The sequence below is a fragment of the Pongo pygmaeus genome, chromosome 10 (assembly GCF_028885625.2).
Source record: "Pongo pygmaeus isolate AG05252 chromosome 10, NHGRI_mPonPyg2-v2.0_pri, whole genome shotgun sequence".
NCBI lineage: Eukaryota > Metazoa > Chordata > Mammalia > Primates > Hominidae > Pongo > Pongo pygmaeus.
This window is the reverse complement of record NC_072383.2, coordinates 83294336-83315858: the sequence shown is the minus strand read 5'-3', so window position 1 is coordinate 83315858 and position 21523 is coordinate 83294336. Positions and strand designations below refer to the sequence as shown.

The window sequence follows — 21523 nt, the reverse complement described above, 5'->3', positions numbered from 1 at the left end:
TGAAACCCCAAGAGTGAACCCTAATGTAAACTATGGACATTGAGTGACAATGTCAATGTAGACTCATTGATGGTAACAAATATACCTCTCTGGTGCAGAATTTTGATAGCAGGAAATGTTGTGCATGTATGGGGATGAGGTATGTGGGAACTCTGTACTTTCTGCTCAGTTTTGCTGTTAACCTATGACTACTCTAAAAATAAATTTTATTAATTAAAAAAAGAAAGCAACAATTCCTAAACACTAAGTGAAGAATGACAAAGCGAGATTATTAAAATGTTAAGATTTAAGAAGTAAAACTTCAGGCAGATCTCTACCTAGATTGTATAGTCTGAGATGAAATATTCATTTATACAAACAGTTGTGAAATATAATTTTAGCATATGTATATGTATTACAGAAGAAGTGGCCCATGAAGGCAAAAATGCCTAGGGCCAACCAAAGTAATAATGTATCTCTTTGTATAGTTATAATCTTGGTAGTCTTGGTAGTAATAGTAAATTAAAAAATAATTTCAAGAGATAGATAAATACATTTTCCTCTATAAAAGCAAAAAAAAAAAAAAACATAGTTTTTCATGTACTGAGAACAGAACTAGCTCCCAACCCCCACTCTGCTCCCTCCCCTGAAAGAAAACTGAAACTTTTTTTCTCATCAATATTTAAATAAGGGAAGAGGGAAATAAATTGGATTTGTTTCTTCAAGGTAATTATCAGATGATCTACATATTATGAAGCAGATAAAAATCTTGACGCTTTGCTAATAAATAGTATGATCAAGTTAAGAAAATATGAGTCCATATATTTTGAACTTGTTTAGTAGTTTTGCAGCTACCAATGTTTACCAAATCATAAACTACCCTATTTGCCACAAAGGAATAAATAACATACATCATGTTTCTGGTTGCATTAATTTTAAGACATGGTTCAAAGGCAGAATGTTATATTAAGATAACAACTATTCATCAGAGGGGTTATGAGATAATCAGAGATAATCACCAGGGATAATCTTTGACCAGGGGTTTCTTCAAAACAAAGAAAGGTTACTTTCTGAAAATAAAACTGGTAATAATCAAAAATAAATGAAGAAATCAGCTATCCATAACCCACCTCACCAAGTTGTTTACTGTATTACTGATGAAGCTACATTGTATTCTAAATCTCCATAAAATTACTCAGTCAAGTTTTCTTAAAGGCAGGACTGTGATGCCAAAATAACTTACTTAGTTATGATTATAAAGTGCCAGGTATGAACTAATGATGTTTTTAAGATGTGACAATAAAAGTTACTGGCAGTTAAGAATGCATCTCTTCAACCAGTATCAAAAAGAAGATACTCTGATTCTGTTGCTGGACCTTTTTCAAGATTCAATTTCCTAAATTAGAAGACTAAACATAAAGCTTCAACAACTTGATGGAAATAGCTCTTGAGAATAACCCACAGGATTATTCTAATTCTTTGGATGCCAAGCAGATTTTTGTCTGACACCTTGATCTCTAGAGTGGACCTGAGTGAATGTATGTGAAAAAAGGAGGTATGCCAAAGTCATGTTCTAGTCTTTGAAACAGATATATCTTACAAGAAAAATCAATAAAGCAGATTTTCTTTTTTAAATTGTATCTTTTTGGAGTTATATAAAGCAGACTTTTTCTTCTCCTACAGTATAATAATTTCTAGTTAAATAGTAACAGTAAGCTGTTGAAACTTCCATACTTTTCACCGGGAAGAGTGATCCTGGATCCACAGTGGTAGTGCAAATGCAATAATGCCTGTGAGACCCTTTTTAGTAGCCATCTTTCAAGTCTCATTTTGGCTGAATGAGGAGACATCATCAAAGCAAGATAATACTCAGGCTGCTACCTGATATTCCCAAGGTCTAACAAACTGATTATTATTCACTCTCTATATCCCTCAAGAAAGAAATTCAAGGCTAGATCCTTATAGTGTGCCTCCAACACTGCAGGACAGTGTTTCTGAAATGACTGTTTATGAGCTACCGTATCAGTTGTACCTGGGATGCTTTGAAAAATGCAGTCTTTCCACATGCACTCAAATGTTCATTGCAGCACTACTCACAACAGCAAAGACATGGAATCAACCTAAATGACTATCAGTGACAGACTGGATAAAGAAAATGTGGTACATATACACCATGGAATATATGCAGCCATTAAAAAAAAAACAACAACAACGAGATCATGTCCTTTGTGGGGACATGGATGGAGCTGGAGGCTATTATCCTTAGCAAACTAAGGCAGAAACAAAATACTACATTTTCTCACTTTTAAGTGGGAGCTAAATGATAAGAATTTATGAACACAAAGAAGAAAACAACAGATATTGGGGTCTACTTGAGCCAGGAGTGTGGGAGGAGGGAGAGGAACAGAAAAGATAACTATTGGGTACTGGGCTTAATACCTGGGTGAGGAAATAATATGTACAACAAACCCCCATGACATGTGTTTACCTGTGTAACAAACCTTCACATCTGCTCCAAAACCTAAATAAAAGTAAAAGAAAGAAAAAAAGAAAACTGCTGTCTTTGATTGTTTGAAATAACCCTTTTGATAGGTGGGGTAAGCTTTATTTTTTAATATGCACACTAAAGAATAAGAACCGGGCCATGCGCGGTGGCTCACGCCTGTAATCCCAGCACTTCGGAAGGCCGAGGCGGGCGGATCACGAGGTCAGGAAATCCAGACCAGCCTGGCTAACACGGTGAAATCCCGTCTCTACTAAAAAAAAAGTACAATTAGCCAGGCGTGGTGGTGGGCGCCTGTAGTCCCAGCTACTCGGGAGGCTGAGGCAGGAGAATGGCGTGAACCCGGGAGGCGGAGCTTGTAGTGAGCCGAGATTGTGCCACTGCACTCCAGCCTGGGCGAGAGAGCGAGATTCCGTCTCAAACAAACAAACAAACAACAACAACAAAAGATTTTGCTAAGTACAATAAGAAATATGGTGGCACTGCTCCAGTTATACCACAATAATTTGTTCACCGGTTAACATTTCCACTGTTTTCCATAAAGAGTATGACCGTGTCTTAGAACAGTATTTCTGGAACTCTGAATTTAGAGAGTACATTTCAAATACATAGAGACACTGGGCTTCTATGCAGAATAATTAATGACAAAATGAAGAGCTATTTTAACACAATAATCTAATATAAATATTTGTTTTATCAGAAAAATGAACAGATAAATATAGTCTACTATAAGTATATTTTATTTAATAAAATAAATATTTTACACTCCAAACGATAAAAATAAATACATTCAAATATAATATGGAAGTATAGGTTTGTTTCTAGTTGTTGCAACTGTTACTACACAAAAGTTGTTCAGATGGAAACTGATACCAGATCAGCAAGGAACAAAGTAATGATTTTATCATGAAATACTATATTTTGGTCATAGATGCTGATATAAATATTACACCCAATATTTCAGGTATGGGGAACAATTCTAGGGAATGTGGATCAAGAGAGGTTGAATTTTTACATTAGGAATACTTTGATGTTATGTTTATCACCTTTATATAAAAAGTTTCCAAATGATTTAGTATTTGGAATTCCTTTGCATGTAGATATTTAGTTTGCTTGGATATTTAAGACTATAACAATATCTTGAAATTTGTGATTTATATAATCAATATCCAGATTGGAGTTAGTGTTTTATTTTAAACATTTTCTTCATGTTATTTACTTATTAAAGAACAATCCTCAGAACTGCATAACAGGGCAGTGCATGGATTGGCCTCAAGTTCTAAATGCAGACTTATGAGAGTTTATGATGAATATATTAGAAAGTGTCATAACAAGTTGATGAACGTTGGAAATGAAGTATCAGAATACTGTGCGATCTCAACATTAGTTTTTCCAGCTGGGCGCCTCCTAATCAAGGGCTGAACCAATATTTCATTTGGTGAAAACTTCCTGGTGAATATTCCACCACTTAAGAAGCTCTATTAATCATGAATGAATGAGAGAAATTCCCAAAGGAGATTTCAAACTGAGTCTATGGATTAAGTTTTAAAAAGAGATTTTTTAGTACATCAGCATTGTCCCTGTTATCACTGACTAGACATGAAAGTAAGAAGCCAATTGGGAAAATTTATAACTAATCCTTTTGTTGGTATCGTGGGGTTATGTAAAGTTCATTGGAATACACTGCTTAAAGTTTGAGTTGATCCTTTGAGTAATAAATCCATATTTTATAGATTTCCAGATTTAAAACCCTTTAGATAAATGAATTTCTCAAATTAAGTATAGGCCAACTGATGTGAATGAAATTTGACAGCCAAAATTCTAAAGTGGGAATTACTCTAGTCCAGAAAAGTTCATTTAAATATAGAAATTATCATAGCCAAATCATTTTTCATACTTATAATATAAATACTATTTATTTTCTTTCATATTACTTCTTATTATATATTTTCTGTAAAACTCTAAAGTATATAAACTTAACAAAAGCAGTAAAATGTGAATATTTATCTTTACAAATTTGTAATAAAATATGTCAATTTATTTTCCCACAAGTATGTTTTAGTCAACAAAATAAGTGTTCATGCTTCATGCAAACAAAATGATAAAAAATACATTGAAAGATTATTTGAGACATTAATTTTGTTTCTGGTTGTTGAAACTGGCAATGTGACAGCTGTTTGGATGGAAAGTGACACCAGATCAGCAAGATAATTCATGTCATTTTTGCTCAACAACTAACGAAAAATTCATGGCCCTAAAAGGACTTGCTCTGAATCATGAGAAAAGCTAATACTTTTTATTTGTCATCTAGGCTTGGCCCATATAGTTACTAGGGAAAAAAAAATCCACCTAAAAACAACACATCAGATATTTTCATTATAAATAGTATTACTTGCCAAGCAGTGCCTTTTAGATGTAATTATACTCTTGTTTTTGTATGAGGAGTTTCACTTTAAGATCTAGCTCCTAAAAATCGGATACCAAACTTGGAGATGAGGAGTACTTTAAACCCAGTGTAAAAGAAGCATAGCCCCAGAACTTGAGCCACTACAGGTAAGTGGAAATATCGATTGCTTCTATTCCAGATGAGGGGGTCCTACACCCAGTGCACGGAAGGTCTAGAAACACATTTAGGTGGCCTTTCTCACACACACACACACACACACACACACACACAACTCATTTGAATAACTGAAGTTTCTGATACCCTTATGATTTGACATCAACAGTTGACATTTCTTGTAGTAATATGTCCTAGAGTTCAGTTTCTCAGGAAACCTGGGGAATGTGATAAATACTATAGCACTTTAGAAGTCTGAGTACTGTAGTTTCACAATTCCTGATACTGATAATTACTGTGAATTAGCAATAACACCAGTTGTCAATTTATCAGGAATAACATTTCTAATCACTAATGTAAAATTAAATGAGTTCAACAGAAAAACTTGGCGGAGGGGGGCAGAAACACGCAATTTGTCAAGCCTTTACACATTACAATGTAATTAAATACTGTAATGTATTTGTTCAACAAATATTTTGGGATATCTATTACATACAAGGGACTGTGCTGGTACTATGTAACCAGAAGCAAAAACAATAAACAAAATTTTTTCCATTAGGGATATAACATTTTAGTTGGCTGTTTTAGATTACATCCTTTTAAAAATTAATGGATATAAATAAAATTTCTCAATTTAACAGATCTCAGTGAAATGCTACAACACAAACCTGAAATGGACAAACTAAGTGCAATCTACACAATTCAGTACTGCAGATCAAGCTGTTAAACTCTCTGCATTAATGAATATATGTCCTTTAAAAAAATAAAGGAAATGTACTCCTCTGCACCCTCCAGAATTTGTTTCCAAGATATAAATGGTAATTCTATCACCAATTATGTTTCCTTCTGTTCTCTTTAAAATTGCAATTCTGTTCTTGTTTTCAACAAAAGTTAAGGAAACTGGTCTGAACATTTGTATTCAAGGTGCCACAAATGTCTCCAGATTGAGAATTGACCATATGCATCCAAAGGGCACATGGTGAACGACTAAAGTATAATATTAGTAAGGAAAAGTGATTACATCCTTTCTCCCAAAAATGAAGACAGATATTTATCTCTGAGTAAACAGAATGCCAATTTGCTAAAGCAAAAAGGCAAGAGGGAAGCCATAAGCTTATTATAAATTAAATAAGAGGCAAGAAAAGCCATCCAGACATTCGGGAGAACAGGGATTTTGTGCCCTAAAGATAGCCTGTGAGATAGTAAGTTAAAAGATCTTATCTATAAGAGAATGAGAGGGGAAGAGTATGTTCTCATTACATGAGTTCAACTAACGCATTTTTAATGGCTTCCCTGAAATCACATTTGAATGAGTAAAATATTTGAAACTTCCCTAAAATAACCCATGCCTTGAGGCAGTGACCAATTTTCTCTGGTAGAAATAAGAAGTGCCTGGGACAATGCAAGAAATATATCCAGAAATAAAAATGTAAACTGCCATTTTTATAACTACAGAATCCCCAGTACCCAAAGAGATTATTTCAGAACATAAAATTCTTCTTGCTTTGTCTTTCAGAAGCAAAACTCTTAAAAAGCAAAAGAAAGCCATGAGAAAAGAATAGCATATGTTTAGTATGAATGGGAAAACAATATATATTCCAAGTTAGAAATATTTCTTATGCTATTAATATAGAAAGTATAGAAATAGCCTATTTATATATTAACTTTAATATTAATAGAAAATATTAATATTGATTTTAAAAACTATGTGTAAATAAAAGAGAGGAAATAATATCAAGGGTATAAACCTTATAAAAATCATTTTAAGAGAAAATAGATTCAAATCTAAGAAGTTGTAGTCTAGCTATTCAGGAGATGATAAACTATACGAGATTGAAGAATGTCCTATCCAAGGATATAATAAAATGAACAATATTTAATCTTTCCATCTCTGGAAAATTTTATACTTTAGATGTTTTTAGAAATCATTTTTTAGATATTTTGACATTTTTTAGAAAACTGCGCATGCAAACATGTCGTATCTAATGTACGCTAATTAATCTCTGTACCTCAATTGTTTATATTAACAAAATGAAAGAATTGAGAGTGTGTGTGTATGTGTGTGTATATATATATATATATATATAATGTCTAATACCATATACATATACATGGTACATATGTCCCCTTCCAGCTCTATTCTGGAAGAATCTGTACAATAATCTGGGGCTATTTCCATGACTGAATTTTAGCCCTTTATAATTCCTGGACTCTAATAAATTTGGTCACTTGTTTCCTAATCTCTTATCAGTTTGCTGATGAAAAAAGTCTTCCCAAAATGCTTATTTCTGGTAGAAATACAAAATGTCTGGGACAATGCCAGAAATATATTCAGAACTAAACCTGTAATCTACCATTTTTATAACCACACATATATTCAAATGTTCTCTATTGCTCACTAAAAACAATAGCTAATATTTTCTTAGTGTGCTAGGTGAGAGTCACTTTATAAAATGCTTTCATGTGGTAGCATATTTAGCCTTCAAACAGACTGTTAGTGTGGCTGATATTCTTGTTCTTTACCTTTTCTAGCCTCTCGTGAAGTAGGTTTGGTGATATGACCAGTTACATGAATGGAACTAGTCAACGGAATGGAATATGAATGAAGTGATGACTGCCACCTCTGAAAGCAGAGTGGGTATATGTCAGTCGTACCTTCCCTATGGTCCCTTTCCCTCTCTCCTACCACAATCCACTAGCTTACAAAAGCCAAGTACAGTGAAGTCACATGAAACCAGTCTACAAAATGGAAGCAGCCTGAGTTTCTGAGTCTGCCTACATTATACAGGCTGAACCCACATCAAATGTAATGTAAACAAGAAATAATCTAGTATTGAACCACACAGATTTCTGGGTTATTTTTTATGAAGTCTAACCTATATTACCCTATGAGATAAGTACTATTCAAATCATAAGGTATCTAGGCTTTTGTAAATACCTCTCTAAAATGAGAATGACAATTACAGAACCCAACTTATAGGGCCGCTGTGAAATGAAGTAATATATAGAGAGAGTACTTCGTCTATTCTCTGACCACTATAAAGTACTTGATTTCTCATCTCCTTGCAGTGGTATTTCCCAGTATACCCATTTTACATCTGAATAGACTAGCTTCAAACAGAGTCTAACTACACATCTGATCTTCCTACTTTTCTTGGATATTCCTCCACCAGAACTGCTTTTATTATTTCTTTATGAGGTTTTAACTAAAAGTGTGCCCCTTTAACCAAGGCCGTTTCTCCTTGTTACACTAAACTCAGATGATTTTTCTAAATTTCTAAAGCTTATATGTTGTCTACAATAATCATTTGACACTAGTGTTTTATTAGACACAAAAACTCTGAGAGTTACGAGCGTAGATTTTGCAGCCAGACTGCATAGGTTAGATTTCCTGGCTGCTCTACTTGATAGCTATGTAACCTTGGTCAAGTTATTTAGCCTTTATGGGACTCAGTTTCCTCAACTATAAAATGGGATGCTGGGTTACATACATAATTGATTAGGCATATTGTACAGATTAAATGAGAACAGTGTTGAGCACAGAGTGAATGTTGTATTAGTGGTTTTGATCATTATTATTTTTCATGGTTATCAATTCTGTGCCTACATTTTATCTCCCCTATATGATTAGAAAAATGCCTTAAAATTATGGGTTATATTAAATTTCCTTCATAAGGTCCAACATGTTAGGACACTGAGGACACTGCATACATGAGGAGTTCACTAAGTACTTGGTGATTGAATAAGATCCCATATATAATCTGGTTAACATGGTAATGGGAAATAGTAAATTTTTGTTCTCTTACCATGTTCTAAGAATTGTTCTAAATAAATTACGTGTATTATACCAGTCAGTTCTCATAACCACCCCATGAGACTATCATCCTCATTTTACTACGGGGATTCAGAGACATAAAAAAGTTAAGTTAGAGCTGGGCGTGGTGGCACACACCTGTTGTCCCAGCTACTCAGGAGGCTTTGGTAAAGGAATTGCTTAAGTCCAGGAGTTCAAGGCCATCCTGGGCAACACATAAAGACCACATATCTAAAAAAGAAAATTAAGTTACTTGTCCAGGATCACACAGTATGGGGTAGGGGTAGAATATCCTTGTTTTAAAATGGTGATTTTCAAACTTTAGTATATATCAGAATCATCAAAAGGGCTTCTTAAAGTACAGATTACTGAACACCATTCCTAGGTTTCTGATTCAGTAGGCTTGGATGGTGTCAAAAATTCTGCATTTCTGCCGGGTTTCCAGGTGATGATGAATGATGCTGGTCAAGAGACACACCTTTGAGAACCACTGTACTAGGTCATACTCTTTCATCTGTGCTGCACAGCTTAACGTACACTTGGAAAAGACATTTCTAAACTGGAAGTTGACAAATTTTTTTCTAAAACATGTGGAAACATGCCAGATTTCCCTAAATAACATTGTACTGTTAGAAACTTTTTTGGAAACCTAGCTCTAAAGAAAAAAGAAAGAAAAATGGACTTTTTGGGCCAAGATGATAACTCTTCTAAGATATACAAGTTACCAATATGCAGTAAATTACACAGGTGTTTGAGTTAGTGTAAAAATGCTTCTATCTTCTTAACCAAAGACCAAGTAACAAATCCAGGAAACAAATTAATCTAGAAAGAATGTCAGAGGTTTGCAGTAGCCTCAGACAAGAGTGGGAAGAGAGACTATTCCCCAGACTCTAATAGCTTGTTCTACAGGTGCATTAAGTCAGATATGGGAATTTCAAACATAACCAGACATTTAATTCTTCTGTAATATATCTTATGCTCCTCTGAAATTGTCAGATCCAGGGTCTTCCTGGACATGGCCACACCTTGCAGAGAAACCAAATCAGGGCAAAAAGTCAACAGCTTCTGCCCTAGGATCATGTGTTATAGCTATTTTTTTTTTTTAGTCTGTGTTTTGTTCATAAATGTATTTTAACTGCCTGAACAAGTTGACAAGTTTTCCTGATTTGATTTAAACTCTAATGGTCCTAATATATATTTTGCTACTTAATATGTATTTTAGTAAATGTGTGCCTTCCCCTATACTCAGCATGTTTGTATTGGCAAACTCATTTTCCTAAATTGTAGCCTTGTTCATGCTTGGCTTGTCCTGCCTTGATGTACCAGTGAAATGACAGTATAAAAATGTCAAATGTACAATAAATAATGTGAAGCCATCTCAAAAATGAATGTTCTGAGCATAAAAAAAGACAAAAGTGTAAGCCAGAATGATCACCAATTCCACAGTGGAAAATTTCACAGTGGACATATGCAAATTCTCTCAGTATTCTGGGAGGTAATTCACTTAAACGTGGCAAATCAGTAATCTTCTGTTGATGTGTAAGAAAAAGCCATCTAAATTCAGGGGAAAGAACCAGTAGAAACTGAAGGCAGAACTATAGGAACTGACATAGGAGATTAGTTCCCACAGGCAAAGTTAAAATGATACATAGAAGATTGGGCACAGTGTCTCACATCTGTAATCCCAGCACTTTGGGAGACTGAGGTGGGAGGATTTCTTGAGCCCAGGGGTTTGAGACCAGCCTGTCTCTATATGAGACATCTGGAAAAAATACTCAGAAAGTTGTCATCATAGTAGTACGGCTAAATTAGCATTAGTCCAAAGATTTCTTTGGACCATTCTAACAGAACTTAAAAGCAAGCTTAGAAAGTATCTCATTAGTGCCAAGTAACTTAGCCAATGCACACCAAACACAAAATAGAGGCTATTTAAAGTAATACAATGAAATTAAGCATTGGGAATATAAAATTCAAAATGTCCAGAATACAACCAATACTGACCAGGCATGCAATGAAGCAGAGAAATATGATCCAGAATCAGTGGGAAAAAAAATCAATACAAGTAGACCTTCAAATGATAGAGATGATGGAAAGAACAGATAAGGAAGTTAAATTAATACAGCTATTATTAATATTTCCCACATGTTCAAGAAGGTTCCAGAAAGCATGAGCATGATTAGAAAAGAAATTACAAATGTTAAAGAAATACATAAATTTATATAGATGAAAAATATATCTGCAATCAGAAATGAAAAATAGATGAGAGTGAAAGCAGAGTAGATACTTAAACAGAAAATATCAGAGAATTTGAAGACAAAGCAATAGAAACTATTCAGAGTGAGTGAGGCACGGAAAGGGAAAGAAATAATAATAAGTAAAAGAAAAAAACAATAGCAACTGCTGGGATAACTCAAATGGTCTGATATTGTTGAAACTGGAGTCCTACTAGGGCAGAATAGGTAGTGAAACAGAGAACAAAAAAATCTGAAAAAAAAATGGCCATAAATTTTCCAAATTTTATGAAAATGGCAGATCCAAAAAGTGTGATAAATCCCAAGTAAACTAAATGCAACCACACCAAAACATATTGTAATCAAATTCCTGAAAACTAGTGATCAAGAGAAAATCTTAAAATCATTCTTAGACAGAGAAAGAAAGACAAGAATGTCAGTAGACATTTCTCACCGGAAACAATGAAAGCCATCAAAGAGTGGAGAGATGTTTTTAAAATACTGGGGGAGGGAACTGATTGCAAAAAAGCATGAGGTATTTCTTAAGGTGATAAAAATGTCCAGTTTTTCACAAAATATTCATATTCATAAACAAAAATGATAAAAATTATGATATGTAAGTTATCACAAAATAGCTAATTTTTGAAAAAAGATGGTGGTCAATTTGGGGGAAATGGTGTTAGTATATTATTAGAAGTGTAAATGAGAAAACTTTTTTCTATGAAAATGTATTAAAAATTACAAAATATTTTTCTTGGTTTACATTTAGGTATTGCAGTATTCCAAAAAGGGGCAAGAATTTAAACATGCTTATAACACAAACTTTTTAACAGACACCATCCTTCTCTTTTAGGAAAATAAAACAAAACCAAATTACTCTCAAAAACGAAACAATTTAAGTAGGAAGCTATGTAATTAGATGATTGGCAAAAAAGCAATTCTCAACAAATATGTTTTCTATAAATGCAAAACCCAAGTTAATATCACACTAAACTTGTCACATAATTAATGGTTTACATTACAATTTTAATTTCAATTTTGTATTAGTTCATACATGTGCAAGAAAATTATTTTAGAATAAAAACATTTTTAAAACTACTTTTACAAAATTTTTTGGTTTAAAATGACTTAATTTTTTAATTAACTTATCCCAGGTAATTGTTATTCATAGGACAATTTTTATCAAACTGTTTTTTCTGCAACTATAATAATGGATATTCATGGGGCACAACAATGCTTCTTTACCTCCAGTTTGTTTCTTGAAGAAGTGGGTTTCCAGTGAGAGACAATTCACGGAGAGAATAGCATGCATCAAACCATTTTATGGCACTTTTAAGATCTACAGAAAATAAAATCATTTTGAAAGGTATCACAGAGTTAGAACAAATATCATAAGTCTATGACCACTGTATTTACTGGTTAGCTATTAAAGAAAAGCAATATTTTTATTTCTTCTGCAGAATACTATATGCTTTTTAAAGAAGACTGTGTTAAGAACACAGACTATTGTCAGAATATATGTTTCTACCATTTAACAGCTGTGTGAACTTTTGCAAATCTGCTTTACAATTCAGGTTCATATCTGTCTTATAGGGTTAGGATTAAATGAGATAATGTGTACAAAAGACAGAATAGTTTGTGACAGATTGTAAGCACAAAATCTGAAGAAGTAAAATCTAAAGTAATAGGATAAGTATTAAAATTGTATATACAACGAAATAGAATTGCATGGATCTTTTTACCTTTAAAAAAGTGAATATAGGGCCAGGGGCAGTGGCTCACACCTGTAATCCCAGCACTTTGGGAGGCGGAGGTGGGCAGGTCACCTGAGGTCAGGAGTTTGAGACCAGCCTGACCAACATAGAGAAATCCCGTCTCTACTAAAAATACAAAATTAGCTGGGCATGGTGGCGCATGCCTGTAATCCTAGCTACTTGGGAAGCTGAGGCAGGAGAATCACTTGAACCCGGGAGGTGGAGCTGAGATCGTGCTATTGCACTCCAGCCTGGGCAACAAGAATGAAACTCTGTCTCAAAAAAAAAAAAAAAAAAAGAAAGAAAACTAAAATGACCTGTCCTAAAATAGAACAAAACTAAGCCCGGCAGGAACAAACTTATTTAAAAATTATTCATAATTAATTTGACTTCCTGCAAGAATAAAACTTACCATCCTTTATAGGAAGACAACACCCTGACTTACTGAACTATTTACAATGTTCAACAAATAGTTAAAACTTAGTAGACATCCAAAGAAATAGTAAAACATTAGCCATAGTTATGAGAAAAGCAATCAATAGAAACATATCCCAAAGAAAACCAAATGTAAAACAATTTTTGCACAAAGATGGCAAAGTAATTCTATTATGAAAAAAAGCTTATTCAACCAGTGTGGCTGGAACAATTCGATATCCATATAAAAAATGAACTCAACCTCTACTTCACACCATACATAAAAATTAATCTGAAAGGGATCATAGTCCTAACAGTAAAAACTGAAAGTACAAAAGCTTCTAGAATAAAGCACAGAAAATTATCTTCCTAATCTAGGAGTGAAAAATTTATTACAAAAGGACACACAAAAATAACGAGAAAATTAAAAATATCTACTCATCTAAATGTACCATTTAGAAAATTGATAGGTAAAACAAAGGCTAGAAATTTATAAGACAATGATGTCCAGAATATGTAAACATTTTTATAGATCAATAAGAAAAATAAAAATAATCACATTTCCAAAATGGTGAAACACTTGAATACACACAACAAAATAGGGTGCAAAAATCACCAATAAACACTTGTAAAGAGGTTCAACGTCTTTATTAATCAGGTCAATGTAAACTAAAACCACAATGAGATAACATAGTAAATTATTAAAAGCTCTCTAGAATGGAGCAATTGTAACTCTTATTTCTGGTGGGGTTGTAAAATGTTCCAACTACTTTGGAAAATAGTATGTCAGTTTCTTTTAGAGTTACACCTACTCTATTATCCAACAATTACACTCTTACACATTTACCCAAGAGAAGAGAAAACTTAAGCCTGCAAAAATATTTGTACAAGAACCATAGGAACTTTGTATTCATAACCCCCAAACCACAAACAATCAAAGTATGTTCAACAGGGGAATGGATAAACAAATTGTGATATATTCATATATCCCTTACACTTCAGAAAAATAAATTAATAAATATACAAAGTGGTAGAATGTCAGATGCTAATATCACACAAAGAAAGTTGTAGAAAAAAAGGAATGTACTGTTTGATCCAATTAATATAAAGACAAAATTAATGTGTGGTGATAAATTCAGTCTGTGGCTGCCTCTAGGAGTGGACTGACTGGGACTGGGAATGCAGAAATTTTGAGGAAAGGAAGGAGTCAATTCAAGTCATGATTCTTTAATAAATTTTTAATGAGTGACTACTCTATACCTGTTAGGTATACTGTTTGCTCATCTTCATTAGGCTATTCATTTCATAAGTAAAAGATGTATGACTTTTAAATAAAAGCATAACTGTGACTTTGGCTAGGCCTACCAGAAAGAGGTGGAAGTAATATGACTGTAAAAGTGGAAATAAAATTTCAAGTGAATTATTTCAGCATGCTTTATTTTACAGGTTTATTATATGTAAATGCCATTAACTCATGCATTTAAAACAACCCCTTATCATATTTGAAACAGAAAGTCAAAAGTCTATTATTTAAAATACATATATTATGCTAAACTTACCAGAAAGACAATTGTGGCTGACATCTAGCTTTTCCAATGAAACAAAATGAAAAAGTGGTACAATTTTGGTCAAGCTGAAAACAAAAACATAAACTTCATCAAAATTCTAAATTGGAAAGTCCTTAATGTTACCATTGTTACTATATAACAATACATTTTTATAATACAATTATATAATTATACACATTTTATACAATTTTATATATACAATTATAATTGTACAATACAATTACAGCACTTGCTAACAGTGCTTTTTACAAATGCAGTAATTATAGACTTCTACGTATTTATGATGGAAGACTTCTATTCATTTTTTAAAAGAAATCCTGAAATTACTAATTTCAATCACAAAAATCATGGATTTTCATGTGTATTTGCTATTTAAATAAGAATAAGTGGGTTTTGTTCTAATTATTTTGTTTTGTATTCATATAAGGCCAAATTTACAAAGAATTTACATTTTTTATTCATTTTTCTCCCTGCCTGAAACACATAACCTAAACTTTTAAGGTACAAATGAAAAATCACTTTTCAACAGGAGAAATTACTACCTTTCAACAGGAGAACTAACTAATCACTAGTTTTGTTTTAAAAAATCTTTCTTTACTAATTGAAAGTATAGTACTGTAAGTATTCAAAATTAAACTGGGCTTACTTTTAAATTGGAAATATACTCAATATGTAAATAAATGAGTATAAGAACAGAATAATATAAAATGTTTTACCTCAATAGAATGGACTCAAACTTGGCCAAAACACACTGATATTTAAAATTAATACTAATTAATTATGCATATTATAATCTAGTAATAATTAATTTTCCTCCTACATTTAAAGGTTTTTATTGTTTTCTAAGTTATAATTGTTATCAAAAATCCGTATTCAAACAAAAATCGTGATATTCAAAATACCCACATCACTGGAAATAAAAGCTATAAAGGGTAAATTAACTCTAGTTTGATTTGCATTTCCAACTAGGACAAGTCTACACTTACTGTGTAACATAATATCACATTACCTGTAGCTATTTGGAAATTAAATTAAGCCAGCTCATCTGAATCTTTAAGCAAGACAAAAACTCCTTCGTTTTATATATATATATATATATATATATATATATATTTTTTTTTTTTTTTTTTTGCCACAATTAGAAAAGTCTTCTGAATTAATTCCCACTATAATTCCATAGCTGTTCAAAATACGCTTTGGCTCAAGGTCTATCTCTGGTACAAAATAAATAAGTATGCATTAATTTTCACTTTTATTGCTTTCGTGTTTTTTATACTCTCCCTCCAGTTGTCCTGGAAGGGTCCTTTACCTCTTTATTTCTACAAACTCACTGCCATAGAAAACACCACCACCACCACCACCACCAACAACAAAATCTCTTATTTTTATATTCTCAGGTCAGAAGCTCACAGAGTAACCCTGTGAGTGGAAGCCTCATGGGGTCTGGCAGAAGACTAACCCTTGTATTGACCGTCACTCTTCCCCTGTACTATCCCTTTCAGCATTAGCAGAGAGAAAGAAGATATACTACTGATGAAAAAGTAGATGATGTAATGAGGCTGGGAGAACATCTCTCTACATGTTGCCAATCCTAAATACAATATTACATTCATATTAAACATATAAGATACCACTTCTTAAAAGCAATTTCCAGGAGAAAATATCCAAGGTAATAAAAGTGAGAATATATCGGCCATTACATACACTGAATTATTTGTACATATACTCCATAACAGTGAAATTTACTGAAATCTTACACAGATACTGAAGTAAAGAAAAGGAAAAAAAAAGTCAAGGGAAGGGAAGGGAAGTGGGGTGGGAAGAGATGGAGGGATAGAGGAAATTCAGGCTTTACCTATACATAATTAGTGGGTTTAAGTCTCAATTTTATGACATTTCCTATTCAAGCACATTCTGTATAATTATTACATGCAATTTATACATATAAATATTCAAGTAAAAATAAAATTTTAATAAATGTATTAACAAGAAAATTGTTGTTAACAAGAAAATTGTTATTAACAAGAAAACCGTTTCTGTGCTCTACCCTTAATATATTTCTAATACTAACTCTTCACCCTTCCAGTGAAAGGATTTTGAAATATTAATAGTAATGGCATATTAAACCATTCAGAATACAATTTTTTTTCTTTTTTCAGAGTATCTCACGCTTTTAGCCAATAAGTTATATGGTAACATATAGGTTATAAAAAGACCTCAAATGAAAATAACCAATAATTTTTTAGAATCAAAAATCAATAAATCTTTGCAAAAATCAAAGAAAAGAAATATACGCTTCGAAAAAATCTTTTTGTAATATTGAAAGTAATCTTTTCAGATAACCGTGCTGTTAAAATCATGTTTGTTTTCTTCTTCTGAAATTTTAATCAAGAAAACTGGCTACTCATTCACCTTTATAACTACTCATTAGGATGGTAGAAACTTAATAGTATAATCCTTTTTTAAAAAACCTCTAGAACTTTTCCTTTTACTGACATTCTGTGTATATTGTTTCCAAGAAAATTCAAACCAGAAAGACAAAAGACATTAGTGAAAACCTAAAACCATTTGACCTTGTCACATTAGCCCTGGGCATTAAAAAGATATAAATTTCAAAGACGACAAAAAGCAAAAGATTTGTACAATGAACAGCCAATGGGTAATAGTTTCCACTTTCTGCTCCTACTTAGAGTCTCACTGGAAGTAAAAAGGCTTATAAAGCCAGAGAATCATCCAGTTAGAACTGCACTAAGTCAAACTTAAAACAGTCACATGTCTTACTGAAAATTTAAAACAGAAATCAGGATGAAACAAGTATTTCAAACAATATGTACTAAGTATCATTCTTTATATGTATTCCATTTGTTGGGAAAAAAAGCATATGGACACATAATATCTTCTTTGTGATGAAAATATCAAAAATGAAAGGAAAAGTATATATAATTTAAAATCCATACCAAACACAAATCCAAATATCACATTATAAAATTATTCTCCCTTTCCCCTTGGATCATCATTAAAATCCCATAAAATAGGTAAGGTAGGCATTACCACTTTTACTTGTGAGAAAAAACTGAGGGTCAGATGGCAGAATTGCTCAACATGTACTGACCAAGTTGTAGGTTCAATATTCAAACACAGATTTGGTTTTATCAAACCTAACATAGTTTTCAAAAAAGTCACTTCCCATGTAAGAGCATAAATTAAAATAGATAATTTCTACAGTCAATGAAAATAAACTTGTGAAATATTCTAAGGTTGAAGATTATCTTTACACTATGACATTACAAAATCATTTTAGTATTTCATATGTCCTTTACTATCAATGACATTTCCCTGGTGCTCTTGGGCCTTCTCCCTTCATCCTCTCAATAATGGCAGAAGGTTACATGTACAAAGAGCTCTGACAGACTCAGAAGAAATATATTCCAATATCAGTGACAGTATTATTTAAAATTTCAAAATCACATATATTATATAATAATTTTACTTTTTGCTATAGATGAGTTTTAAAAATTAAGTTCTTTTATGCCAAAATGCTCTGTGGGTGTAAGAACATACATTACTCATTTTTCTATCCCCCAAATAGCAAACCCCATCTCAATAGTCAAACGTTATAAGATTACGCAAACAAAATTATAAATAGAAAACATTTGGATCAATCATTCCAATTATCATGCTCAGTTCTAAAAAATATTTAATTCTCTAGTTTATGTAACTCCCATTTTATCAGCTCAATATGCATATGTCATATCATACTGATAGAGAAATTCTATCAGCTAGTATTAAATTTAATTTTTAGAAATAGACTATCTTTGATAATTTAAATTGCCCAAATAAATTAAAGGCATTACTTGTCAAAAAATTTCTTGATTTTCTTTATAATCTTTTTAAATATTTTATGCTCATTAATGTGGCTTGAGGTCCACTTTTATAAAATATGTTAGGTATCTCAATTCCTCCGTGACTTACTGTGTATGTCCAAAACATAGCTGAATATTTCATTTTGAAAGCATACTCTGTACCTGGAAAATATTCTGAAAAGATCCAAGGAGTTTGAATTGCCCAAATTACTTACACAGTATTATCTGATGGAGCTGGCTCTGGGAACAAATGTCCTTTTAAACTCAAGTCAAATTTTAAATTTTAGATTGATTAAAATAATTTGAGGGGATTTTTTGAATACATATTTGTTTTTCAATGTCAAAGTTTAATAGGTGGAAGTTAGGTCATTTAGTATATACCTGCTTAGAAGATGAACACTATTGTGGAAGAGACTGAGAGATGATTTTATATGTCTCAGGGGAAAATAGGTATATATGTAAAAATGATATTGTCCTTATTCGTGTGTTTTGTGAGCACTGCATAACTTAAAGGAACAATTTCTTGTTAAAGGTGGTTTCTTTCCCCTACTCCTTGTGCCTTTGATGAAGAAATTAATCATATTAGAGTGAATGGATTACAATGAAATATTAAGCAGAGGAGAAATACACATATTGTGCTCCTGTTTTGGTTTAGCCGGTTATTCTCAGCAAAGATCCAGATGTTTTGTGGTTTCAAACAGATCTTCTGAGGCAGGTACCCATTTCAATTGAATGTTAAGGTACTTTTTTAAGTGTTACTTTATATCCTTAGGGAAATCAAATTTAAATCCATCCTAACAGTTTCAAAAAGACATGCAAGTTGAGAGCAGATTAAAAATTGCCCTTCCAGGACTTAATAAGTACCATTTGAGAGAATGAGACATCCTTCTGAATTAAATTAACTACCTCCTGTATTTTCCAAGGACTATGCTCCGTATAAACATAAACAAATCTTCCCTGAGAGATTTCTACAAGTGCATCCTTGAGAAGAAATAAAATTAGAAAGATAAATGGACAAATAAAATTCTACTAAAATTTTAGGGTATGCCAATAATTCATTTTAATTTTAAAAAATTCTATAATGTTATCTTTATAATTTATATACTAATTTATTTTGATGCAATCTCATTGAATTATTAGAGAAATCTAACTTTTATGGTAGTCTATGAACATCACATATTTATTTTAAACAATCATTCACTGAATTTATTTCTTAAGTATGCTTTTACCTGTTTTGAGAGATAGTAATATTTTGTAGTAAAGGCAGCCAGTATGAAGAAAATGCTTCCACAGTTGAAATGCTGTTATCATCCAAGTGCAATTCTCTTAGTAAAACAAGATTCTCCAAGGATGGAAGCTATATTTAAATTTGGTTTATTAGTTTATATTAAGCAAAATATTTTATCATTTAGCCCAATTAAAAAATATACAACCTTCCAAAACTAACAACAAATAGATTCTGATGAAGTGCATATCATAAAGTATAAGACTTTTTAAATATGAATAAAATTTCTCTTAACCGTATGATATTTAATATTCTTGATAAAGGTTACTTCATGGTGAAAAATGAACAAAATAATTATTCAAAATTGCTTTTAAAATGTGATTGGTATTTCTATCAAAAGAAAAGTGTTGCTTTATCACAGAAATCAATTAATTCAAAGCAATTACCTCACTCAGATAATTTCCCTGTAACTTCAATATTTGGAGCAATCCACAATTTTCAACGCCCTCTATATCAGTAAGATGATTATGGGAGCAATCTAGGTATACAATGGTAGGTGTATCACAAAGACCTTTTGTACTAATTAACTGATTGTGGTCCAAAATTAGTTGCTGAAGATTTTTCAAAGATTCTAAACCACCTAGAAGAAAAAAGTTATAAGATCACCTGTGTCATACAGTCCTCCAGACTCTAGAAGAAAAGTTTCCATTTTTTTTCTAAATAATTGCACCTTTGTATTTCTCACTATCATTAATTACAAGTGAGGACTTAGTCCAAATTCCTGATGAAACATATCTTGTAAACTGTGTTATTATTTAAACTGGTAGCTGGGTGACATATTTTTGAATGACATAATTATCTATCAATTAAAAATTGCACAAAGTACTAAAAGGCATACACTGGGAATGAATGCTTTATATTCAAATAATAAAACAAGGGAGAGATATAAGGACTTTTTTCTTAAAAGAATAGTTTTTAACTCATTCCAGAGCCTTTAAACTTTGAATCCTTGCTTCAGGTTGCATGTATAGTATTAGAATGTCATTTTCCTACCATTTGAATATCTACCTTAGATTCCCAAATGAAGTATGTACAATCATCAGAACCAATGAATTAGTAGCATATTCTTCAGGTATTTCAATATTGTCGTGAGGGACTTCCTCTTTGACCAGATAAACTTAAAATCAGTATGATACTATCTACAAAATATTAGATGAGCCTTAGAAACTGTAACTCAGTGGTCATAAGGAAAAAACTGAGAAGGTTGCTTAAATCAGCCATCAGGAGTTAGCATGAGAAAAAGACGCTGAGGAAGTTTGTAAAGTTTCCAGGAAGATATTAAAAATCTAGAAAATGTTCTTTAAATCAGATACTAGATTATGCATTTTTTTTCTGTAGGTGTTACTCTGTTAGTTAAAATTATGTAGCCATAAAAAAGGATGAGTTCATGTCCTTTGTAGGGACATGGATGAAGCTGGAAACCATCATTCTGAGCAAACTATCGCAAGGACAGAAAACCAAACACCACACTTTCTCACTCATAGGTTGGAATTGAACAATGAGAATGAGAACACTTGGACACAGGGTGGGAAACATCACACACTGGGGCCTG

At 32.3% G+C, this 21523-nt stretch overlaps 1 protein-coding gene across 1 annotated transcript in view; it reads right to left on the bottom strand.

The window, feature by feature from the left end:
• The window catches only part of LRRIQ1 (leucine rich repeats and IQ motif containing 1), a 234048-nt gene that overhangs the window by 140915 nt on the left and 71610 nt on the right, over positions 1–21523 (bottom strand). Inside the window, exons 12-15 of the mRNA XM_063646532.1 lie at positions 20358–20551; positions 19916–20043; positions 14815–14888; positions 12333–12426 (exon numbers count right to left, since the gene is read on the bottom strand). Of these exons, the coding sequence (XP_063502602.1) occupies positions 12333–12426; positions 14815–14888; positions 19916–20043; positions 20358–20551 (490 nt within the window). The remainder of the gene's footprint in view (positions 1–12332; positions 12427–14814; positions 14889–19915; positions 20044–20357; positions 20552–21523) is intronic.